Consider the following 10,938-nt stretch of genomic DNA (forward strand, 5'->3'; position numbering starts at 1 on the left):
TTGCTTTTGCATCTAATCGTCCAATTAAACTTCATTTAAAAAGTGCCCTTTGTGCAAAATTACAATGTAAAGTGCTTAACAGTAGTGTGAAAATAAGGCAATAATAAAAATATGAAATAACATAACCTGCATACACACTACACACAGTCATATATATACATACATACAGTATATGGAAAAACATGAACATAATACAGGACTTAACCAAATATTAAAAATGGAAACAATGGAAACAAGAATAGACAAATGAAGTCAATGCTAAGCTAAAAAGGTAGCATCTATGTATTGAGATTTATTTTTAAGATGTTGAGGGATGGGGCCATATTTTAGCTTTATATCATTTTCATTTCTCATTTGGACAGTGCTTATTCTATTTAAGGTTATTGTCTTACTCTCATTTACAAAAAGGGAATAATAATAAACTGGAACAAAGACATTTCCAATGGACTTATCTTGCCTGCCACTGCGAGCCAGATATGTGAGGCTGTAGTGGCGGTGGTAGTGGGTGTTTATACCTGAAATTTGACCTGCACTTTCGTCCTTTTACTCATGTCAGTGACTATATATGCACCGGGCTGAGCTGCTGTCCCAAAAGCAAACTGAGAATTTCTATAAAGAAAAGAAAGAAGTTTGTTGTAGCTCTAGAGCGGTACTTGTTATCTTTTTTCTTTTAATGTGTGTGACATTTGATATAGTCCCCTCTACTCCCTCCCGTTTCCTGCCTCTCTCTCTCTCTCTCTCTCTCTCTCTCTCTCTCTCTCTCTCTCTCTCTCTCTCTCTCTCTCTCTCTCTCTCGTTCTGTTATGTTAAGTAGCAGGCCTGCTTTCTGTCCACCACTCTCTCCTCCTTGGGTTTCAATTCCAAACATGGTTATCCTTCTAGGGGCTCTATCAGCTCCCCCCTCCCTCTGTACCCTCCCTCCCCATAGCCCCCTACTCGCCCAGCTGTTGGCCCTACACAGTGCAGGCCGGCGGGCGAGAGAAATAGACTGAAAAATCTCAAGCCAGAGACACTGAAGGGGAGACACATTTTAAGGGGTGAGACGGAAGGGACGCATTATGAAAGGAGCCGAAGAAGAGGACACCCCATTCCAGCTGTGTTTCTGTCACTAATAGAGCCGTGAGAACTTTCTTCACATTGAAGAATTGTTTCCGCTGCACGGCCAAGGGAACAAACATTACGGCTACTTTTCATTTTTGTTTTTGGCCCAGCATTGGTTGTTTATTTTGGATGGAAGTTTTTAATTCAAACAAGACTGAGTTTTTGATGGGACAGATATAGTACCGAGTTTTATTGGATAAGAAGAAGTACTTTTTGATCATTTCTTTTACTGTATTTGTTCAGTAGACCTATACAACCTTTCAGCTTCTTGTCATTTGAAGAGAGTTCCAAACATGAGTGCAGCAGACAACTCGACCCTGCTGGACAACTTGTTCTTTGCCCCTCTCTGCGATGGCTGGACCAACAACACAGAAGGGGCCATCTATCATCTGGGCAACACCATGCTCATCCTGGGCTACATGGGTGGCAGTGGGGCCTACGGGTGCCTCTTCATATTCGGATTCCTCACCCCGGCCTTCGCCTGCCTCACTGTGTGGGGTTGGATCACGATGTGCGGCCTGGATGTTTTCACTTGGAACGTGTTATTGCTAATGGTCTGTGTGGTTCAAATCTGCCACCTACTTTACCAACTGCACCAGGAGGGTATACGAAGTGAGGAGCTGACCAGCCTGTACCAAGCGGTGTACCTGCCGTTGGGGGTTCCAGTTCAGGTGTTCAAGGAGATAGCGAACGCATTTGAGAGCAAGGTGGTGGAGCTAAAGGCAGGAGAGACGTATGCCGTGGAGGGCAAGACGCCCATTGACCAGCTCTCCTTTCTGCTGTCTGGGAGGTGTGTGTACTGTGCACCTTCACTACACACCTGTGATACATGATGCAAACCACACACACTAAACTGTAAATAACTCACACACTTAATCACTGCAGGTGAATAGGGCAAATGTTTTAACTTAAAGATATTGATTGTGAAACTTTGCCAGTTGATCACTTATATTGAAACAATTATTTTTGTAGCATTTTTTTCTGAAATGTAACATGTGCACGTTTACATCTCTTTGCATACTAAAAGCCTAGATGTTGGATAAAGCCACAGTTAAAATCTTTATTTAATTTTTTTACATTATATTATGTGTCAAAAGTTTTACCGAACAAATTTTGGATTTTGGAAAAAATACTATGTACAGTTATTTAAAAATGCATATTCTACTTGTTTTTAAAAACAAAATCTATCACAAATCAATCAGTTAACAACATATGAACAAATCCTTCTCTAATCACCTTTAGAATAGTGCTAAATGCTGCACTATGCTTGTCGTAACTATGTCATTTTGTGTTGAGCAGGTAGGAACATTTAAAGTAGCCTATACTCTTTGCTGAATGGCTCATTCTAAACAGTTTAGTTATATTCAATTTTCGTTTTAGTGGAGCTGAAGCAAACTTGGCCAATAATTTACAGGTTTCTTAATGCATCCTGTTTATACGATTTTTTTATATTTTATTATGTTAAGTCCTAATCCAACTATAAGTCAGATAAATGTAGTGAAGCCAATAGTACATGAGTCCCCTCTGAAATGTATTAGAGCTAAGCAGCAGTTAAAGGAAATACTCAACTCATCCATTGAGACTGACACAACATTGCTCTCTCTCTCTCTATCTCTCTCATTCTCTCTCTTGCTCTCTCTCTCTCACTCTCTCTCTCTCTCATTCTCTCTCTCCCTGTGAAACTTTATAAAGTTTGGGAGTTTGGTGACAAGAGGAGGTTATACGCAGCTCTTTCTTACTTCTTATTTTTAGGACTGTAGTTGCAGTTCTTAGTCTCCCTTGTATATGACACATAAAGTATTCCTCTAGGAGACATCTCACCATTGTAACTGACTAGTTCCGAGTTGGAGCCCTTTTTTCTGAGTCTTTTCATGCTGTTGGCAGCAGTGTCGCCGGCACACAGGAAGTGTATCCTCTTCATCCAAACATCCTCAGAGTAGAGCTGCATTTATACTTCACAGTCCGGGAGCTCCATACACCAGAGAACATGTTGTAAACAGAGTATTTTTTGTCTGTGACTCACCACTGTGTAGTCCACTCTGTTCACTGCCAGTTAAATAGTGGGGTCAAATGATACCTTTGCACTTTGGATTGAAGGGCTAGACGCTTTAAATGAAATGTCGGTCATGCTAATCACAGCTCAGGGTGTGTGAGTCTAATTTGAAAATACAAACAAGAAACTATGATTGATTTTTCTTTTTACCCACAGATCTTAAGTGTAAGATTGTTAGATGTTCTGCGTTGTATCACTTCCATTACAAGTACATTAACTCAAGTACAATTTTCAGTATACTTTACTTGTATTTCATATTTATGCTACTTTATTCCATGCCATGTTGCACCGCCATGTTTCTACGGTACAGAACGGACAAATTTATAGGCCTTACATCGTAGAATATAATGGAAATACTTCTTCTCTCACTGTCCATTAATCAGAAGTCTCTGTTTTGGTGTGGACCAAAGTATTATGGACACATTAAAATGATTGTTGGGACATCTAATTTGTTTAAATAGAATTCCTGTAGCAATATATTCCTCAAACAAACCAGAAACAGCGTCCCAGGCAAACCGACAGCGTCCCCATATACCTTTGGCCATATAATGTGTGAGCCACGAAGCGCATTGCCAGCTGCACACAGAGACACATTTAGCACACGGCTCTCCAGGGGAAATCCTAACTCCTGACAGTGTGAAGTCATTATTACTACAACACACGTACTAATAGCTGTTAACGAACACTCACAGTTTGGAAGAGTCTAAATAAAGAGTTCTAGTAGTTTTAAATTGGTACAATGAAAGGATCTAAACACTCTCGGGGGCAGGACAAGTTTATTTATGTAGCACAATTCAGAAACAAGGCAATTCAAAGTGCTTACACGGGGCAAGAGAAATACAGTGATACATACATATTGAAATTGCATTCAATGAATAATAAATTCATAAAGCAAAAAGAGACAGACACAATTTTAAAAATAAAATAGATTGCATTTAAAGACAATAAAAAAAGGCAAATAAAAAAGTTAGGTTGGAAGGCAAACAGAAAAGTCTTCAAGCTTTGATTTAAACAGCTGAAAATAATTAGTAGTTATCTGAACACAAAACACCTGTGTAACTTATTTGATGAACGTTTTACCTGCATTTTAGATAAGTTCTTGGTGCCCTTTAATTCGATTTTCATTTTTTAATCCTTTGTAAGTGCCAGTCCTACCTCACAATTAGCTGGTGTCCTTGATAATAAAAGCACACATAGACTTGGACGTAACAGCAGTGAAGTTTTGAATAGAAAGATTTTCAAAGAAATATTTCATGCAGGGCAGAAACTATTGACGTAATCCACTGAAGGCTTAAACTTTAGTGCGCTGGTTTTTCTCACACGTCGGAAGTTATTCCTTTTTAAAATAAAGCTTCCTTCTGAAGGAAGAATGTTCCATGTCTTAAACTTTGATTTCTGTGTTCAGAAGGAATCCTGGCAGTCGAGGAAACTTGGCTTTATGAATGTACCTGAACCCACCGTAGCTTCTGTTATTATTTGAAAGGGTGGGGTTGCATGCATTATATAACTTTCACCACTAGATAGATGCCACTAAATATTCAGATATTACACACTGTACCTTTAAGGAACTCCATACGGTCCATAGGCAGAGATATTCAAAGTGACCTCCAGCTCTCCCTCCTCTGTCATTATCAATTCTCAATCCCTGCCTCCCTCTCATGCTTTAAAGAAGCTATGAGGAACTTTTAAATATTTCTGAAACAGTCACATTTTTCCCCTTATGATCATTAATTACATTTAATAGCAAACGAGACCATCAGTGCAAAGAATGCTATTTATTTATAGTTTTTCTATATACACAGCTGGCGGTGTAAAATTCCTACAACCTTTGGTCTCAAGAGGCCACTAGAATGAACACAAACTGAAAGCTCCTCGTAGCCACTTTAACCCTTATATATATTCACTCCCTGTTTCACTTGTAGGATCAATGTTTCTTTGGAGGGCCAGTTCCTGCATTACATCCACCGACACCAGTTCCTGGACTCTCCAGAGTGGGAGTCTATCAGACCAAACGAGGAGGGCAAGTTCCAGGTAATTTCACGAGACACCGAAAGTCCATGTTTCCATCCAAACTTATTTATGCAAATGAAGTATCGGCTAATTGGCCTTTGATTGAAAAATGCCTCATAGAAACATTAGAATTCAATAGATTTTCATGACTATCGACACAAAGATCATATATCCAATCTCATCAGATTTTTTTAATTAATTTTTTTAAAGATATTTTTTGGAATTTTTATGCTTTATTGATAGTGTAGAGACAGAGTTGAAATGGGGCGGAGAGGGGAGTGACATACAGAGAACGACCGCGGGCTGAAATCGAACCCGGGTCCGCTGCTGGCCGAGGCCCATGGGGGGGGAGGGCCCTACCAACTGAGCTAAGGGCGCCCCCTCTCATCAGATTTTTATATTAATTGGTAAAAAGCTTTTGGGATAAATGCTGATAGAAACGTTATTTACCGACTAAATTATGAGCGTCTTCCGCCATTGTCATGTGGTATTTAAATGCATCTTCATCATAGCGATGTTTTGATGCATCTTTGTTGTTCTGAGATTATAGGTTGATATGTAACTATTAGCTGGCACAGAAGCACTATTTTAACCTGTGCAATATCAATCATTTCTTGCTAGACTTTTAGCTATCAAACATTGTTGGCAAATGCTTGAACATGTGTGTGCGATTCAGTTTGAAAATGAATGGAAATACAATACAAACCTATTCCATGTGCCAATTGTTTTACAAATCAGAATGTGACGTCGTTACGCACAGGTTTTAATTAGCTTTGAAGCCTGTGGATGGAAATGCACTTCCATCGGCTTTATTCGCATACAGTTTCAAATAATGAGATTGACAAGTGGATGGAAAGTCCCAATTGTGGCATCGTGGCAATTGCTGACTTAAGTGCTGACATTGAAGGATTTGTCAGAAGAAACCACACGCGGATATCAAGTTGTCTTTTGTTGCCTTCTTTCGGACCCTCAGTATTTACCTGATAAGCCGAACACTTGAAAAGTCTTCTTGTCTTTCACATATCCGGTTTCTTGATGTTTGTGCAGGTTAAGTGGAAACACGACCTATAGAGGTCAAGTCATGTCTCTCCCATGCTCACGTGCAGGCACGATGCAAACAAACAGCAGCCCACATGTAAAAACATTGCTCATTGCTGCCACTGGTGGTCAAAAAATATGAGGGGCACCTTTAACTGATATTCAGGTGTTTATTCATTAATACTCCCAAGGTGACCTTTACAGCAGAGGAATTACCCCCCTTCCCTGGCTCTGTGATTGTTCTTTTATCAAAAATGTTTCTACCTACTATGGCCCTAAAATGCCATTGTACCATGGTAGAGAAAGGATGATTCAATTCTAGAAGCAGAGGTTAAGATCAAGTTCTGATATATGATGTGTATAATATGATGAATGAAAGCGCACACACCCCGCAAACAAAAAGCTGCACCAACATGTAAAAACAATTCAACATACTAACACTAGTGGTCAAAAACTCTACCTGGCACCTTTAACACATTGATATTCAGATCTTTTTCTTTCGCCCTCCCCCCCAGGTGACCCTCACAGCGGAGGAAGACTCGCGGTACGTGTCGTGGCGTCGCCGCCGCCTCTACATGCTGATATCCAAGGAGCGCTACATCGCCCGTCTCTTCTCCGTCACCCTGGGCTACGACATCGCCGAGAAGCTCTACAACCTCAACAACAAGCTGTACGTGAAGAGCGGGGTGCTGCTGGACATCCGCCTGCCCAGCCTCTACCACGTGCTGGTCCCCGCATCGCAAGGCAGCAGCGGCAGCGAGGGAGCCTTCACGCCAATAACTGAGCCGCACAGCGAAGAACCGGCCCCAACCAACCAGACTTCAGATCCACCCATGTTTCAGGGACCAATGAAGACCTCCACCTCCTCCATGGATGAACCCCAAGCCCAGCCCCAGCACGAGCGCTACCAGCAGCACCCATGGGCGTCAGACCCGGACCTGCCCTCTGGTGAGGACTCCACCAGCCTGGTCTTGGAGGACTTTGCCGATGTGGCGGGCTCCTTAATGGACTATGGCAGTGAGGGGACTTATTTGAGGTAGAGGGGGACAGGGTGCTGGAGCTAACACACTGGGTCACCACTTTAAGCTACATGTAAGTACCTCACCGGGGGCGGGGGGAGAGAGGCGTGGGGCGGGGTGGGGTGTGTGTGCATGGAAGGCTTGCGGTGCACAATTCTTACTAACCCGGCTTTGTAGTGAGATACAGGACAGGGCTGGACGATATGGCAAAGCAATGGAAAGTTTAACCTTGTTTTCCTTGAGCGGTACAGTTCGGTTTGGCACAGCATGGCAGGTGATTATTCGCGTTTACACTGTCAAAGGTTGGGAAGGGTACCAAAATAAATACCATACCTATTTTTGTCACCGTTTCCTGACATACCAAGCGCTCCCAAAGGGTGGAGCTACACACTGCAGTCCATTGATTGGTCAACAGAAAAGTAATTTCTGTGCAACAAGTGGACTATCAGGACAAACACAAAAACCGCAATGTGTAATCTCCTCAGCAAGAGTGAAGAATTTCAGTTTTTGAGAAAAATTTCGGTAAATGCCGGTATATATTGCACTAACCATGTAAGGGTACTGTTGCAGTGGAAACACAAGCCAGAATTCTGAAATATCGTCCAGCCATGGCAAGATGTAACCTCTTCTGTAATGGAAAGGCATAATCAGGATCTGTTGCTCTGGCTGCTTGGTCTTTTGTATTTAAAAGTTAACATTGTAGAACTAATAATTAATAAGGTCTTTAGGGAACTACCAAGCGATATACAGTATACTAACATAAAATGGAGGCCAGATCTCGTGTCTTCTGGCCTCTTTAGCTTTGGGGATATCTGGATAATTATCTGATTTTCAAACAAAAGTTTGTAGGAGAGTAACATTTGTTCCCTCGCCTGTTCAAATGAGGACAAATGACTAGTGGGTTCTTCTCTTTTAGGACAGCTGAGCAGGTCCTGTCTGAGGCTATACTTGTGTGTGTGTGTGTGTGTGTGTGGGGGGGGGGGGGGGGGAGGACTAGGGGGCTGGATAATGTGGCGTGCTAGAACAGCAGTGAGCTCGGCCGGACAGCAGCTGTGTTCATCTCATCTGAGAAGGATTAAGGGTTGGAAATTTAGAGGATGACCAAATAAAAAATAAATAAATTCCGTGCAACGCTATTAATCCATTGTGCCCAACCGTTGTCCGTCTGTCTGTCTGTCTGTCTGTCTGTCTGTCTGTTCAAACCCCCCAACAACCTGCCTGTCCTTCCCACAATCCTGACCACAGCCCCCTGGCCAATCAGAAGAGGAGGATCACGTTACAATAGCCAGTGGACAGTGGGGTCGTTGTTGGGTCAAATCTGTCAACCACGATAGTGACACGGCTTCAGAACAAAATAATCTGACCAAGTTTAAATGCAATCCTAGACCTGTGAGGGTACTCCAGAGAGTATATATTGGTGTGCTCATCAAATCCCACTTTGTATACTTTGTGTCCAAATAGCTCTTTTTTGAATTGTGCTTATTGATTGTAAGGTAGTTGTGTAGTTGTCGCCCCATACGTCTACAGTAATATAGATATGGTGAAAAAACATTTTGGAAGAGAGATGCATGCAGTTCTTTTTATTTCATTTCTATTTCTATTTGACCTATAAAAATGAGCTTTTATTTCTAACCGTTACATAACAAAATGGAATGTATGAGCTTTTATTTCTAACCGTTACATAACAAATTTAGAAGTAGGAATGTGAAACGTAAGGAAATACTCATAACTGGCAAACTTTGTGTATTTGTTTATTTGAGACAATGCTGAAGCTGCACGCGGAAACTGATCTTTTGATTTGCTGCCATTTTGCACTTTCCCCCCTCCTGCCGTTTGATGTGAAATAGCAGCACGGGATGTGTTTAATTGCCTGTCAACTTATCAGGACGTCAGCACTTTAACTGAAGCCTCCCCGTGTTGTTTACTCTACAGGGGGTGACGGCGAGGTGAATCTAGCGCCTCGTTTCCTGAGGGGCCGAGCGCCGCTGGCTCCCACCGACACGCCTAAACTGTGACGACCGCCGCCTCTCATCCTGGAAAACACACCGTTACATTTACACTATAGCAGAATGAATGAGTCACACACGATAGCACCTGTTATGATGATGCTGCTGCCTTCTCTTCGCTCCCTGTGCCTCACAATCTAAGTAATGAGCATAAAGTACATGTGCTCTCCCTTCTATTTCAATTTGCAATTTGAGAGATAAGACAGCCCAATATTGATGTATTTTTTTTTAACAGGTGCAGTGTGTAGGCGTGACGGTGCATTTTGGCATCAACTAGTGGTGAAAGTTCTAGATTGCAATGTTCCCTTGCTGTCCAATTTAAAGGCGACAAGTTGAATTGCAGATTATTACCTTATTAAACTTTAATAAACTGTTAACAATCAGTCAATCTCTAATTTGAATCATCTGAAGTGGCACTGGAGCGAAGGAGCAGTCAGCATCCACCTTGTTACCAGCACGTTAAATGTCTGAACATGTTGTTTTATGTGATAAAAATGGATTCTGTGGTACAGTGAAACAGTTTGTTGTTTTCATCTCACTTTTATGTGATGGTAAATTTGACTTTAAATGTTTGTTTGTTTGTTTGTTTTTTCACAAATCACTTATACTCAGTGTCACAAAGAGTATTAACTTAGTAAGTTAATACACATTCTCTGGGGTCTGAATGATTTGGATGAATATGGTTTGCAATCAATCTTTAAAAAATATCACAACTGATAAGACGCCACACAACTGCTTTTTAATCAAACTTCTTAAACCTTTCAGTATCTGGAAAATATTTAGTTTTACATACTTCTAAATAACTTTCCATGTTTGTATGTAAACACTCTAGGTGAAAAACCTGCAGTGTAGAAATATAAATGTCAGAAATGCATGCTGTCAAAGAGGTGAGCTTTGTGTACTGATTTTCAGAGCACAACGCTAACATCTTTTGCAGGACAACCTCTTACTTCTTCTCTGGTATTGGATGCATTGTAGACCATGGTTTTAATAAATGTTTATAATTAAGTATGTAATACACACGTGTAAACTGTGAATTGCATTATTCGCCTGTTGTTGTCCTCCAAAATAGAGAGATGGGACTGAAATGGATGTCAGTGTTTTTGAAAAAGTATTTTCATGGGGCCAAGATTTCTCCATAAAGCTCTTTGTGTGCAGTGAAACTGTAGTTTGTTTTTCTTTGTCTACTTCCTGTCATATCTGTCACATGATCACTGAGTCTACAGCACAGATGTGAAATCCACCAAGCCCCATCCTCAGCAATTTTTACCAGCATCCAATAAGAAAGTGACCACAACTGTAGTAACCCGGAAGTGCCACTGGGGGTGGTACCAAGACTGAGCAATTTTCCTTTGACTCACTTGTTAGACAGGCCGTTTTCAAAGTCTTATTAAACCTATTTACATCCTGGTCCAGAAAACCATTTTAGTCTGTATGTTTAGGTCATATCTCCATGACAACACTGAGGGGGGTGAATTTTTTTGGACCACGCTAGTTTTTATTCTTTTGGAGGTTAAAATGTATTGGCGCGATCTCTTGAGTGACAGCTCTCCGCCCGTTGTCCCTCACTTTGCCTCGGAGGTATACGTCAGCTATCTCCCTCCCCCCGACGTGAGGCGAAGTAAAAATCTCACAAAATGGCGACGCGCACAAACCAGGATTAGGCCTATTGGATGCCGTGTGAATAGCCTAACTGAGGTCAGCCCGGATG

At 41.5% G+C, this 10,938-nt stretch overlaps 1 protein-coding gene across 1 annotated transcript; it reads left to right on the forward strand.

Moving 5' to 3' along the window:
- Positions 1-1,394: 1,394 nt before the first annotated feature.
- On the forward strand, positions 1,395-9,500 carry popdc2 (popeye domain cAMP effector 2; the record flags this gene model as incomplete). The annotated part of the gene is made up of 4 exons (XM_080038514.1): positions 1,395-1,891; positions 5,077-5,185; positions 6,718-7,150; positions 9,154-9,500. 4 exons carry the CDS (start codon positions 1,395-1,397, stop codon positions 9,234-9,236), a joined length of 1,122 nt encoding a protein of 373 aa, XP_079894640.1. The 3' UTR covers positions 9,237-9,500.
- Positions 9,501-10,938: the final 1,438 nt, after the last annotated feature.

The sequence above is a fragment of the Ammodytes marinus genome, assembly GCF_949987685.1.
Source record: "Ammodytes marinus genome assembly, chromosome: 12".
Taxonomy (NCBI): Eukaryota; Metazoa; Chordata; class Actinopteri; order Uranoscopiformes; family Ammodytidae; genus Ammodytes; species Ammodytes marinus.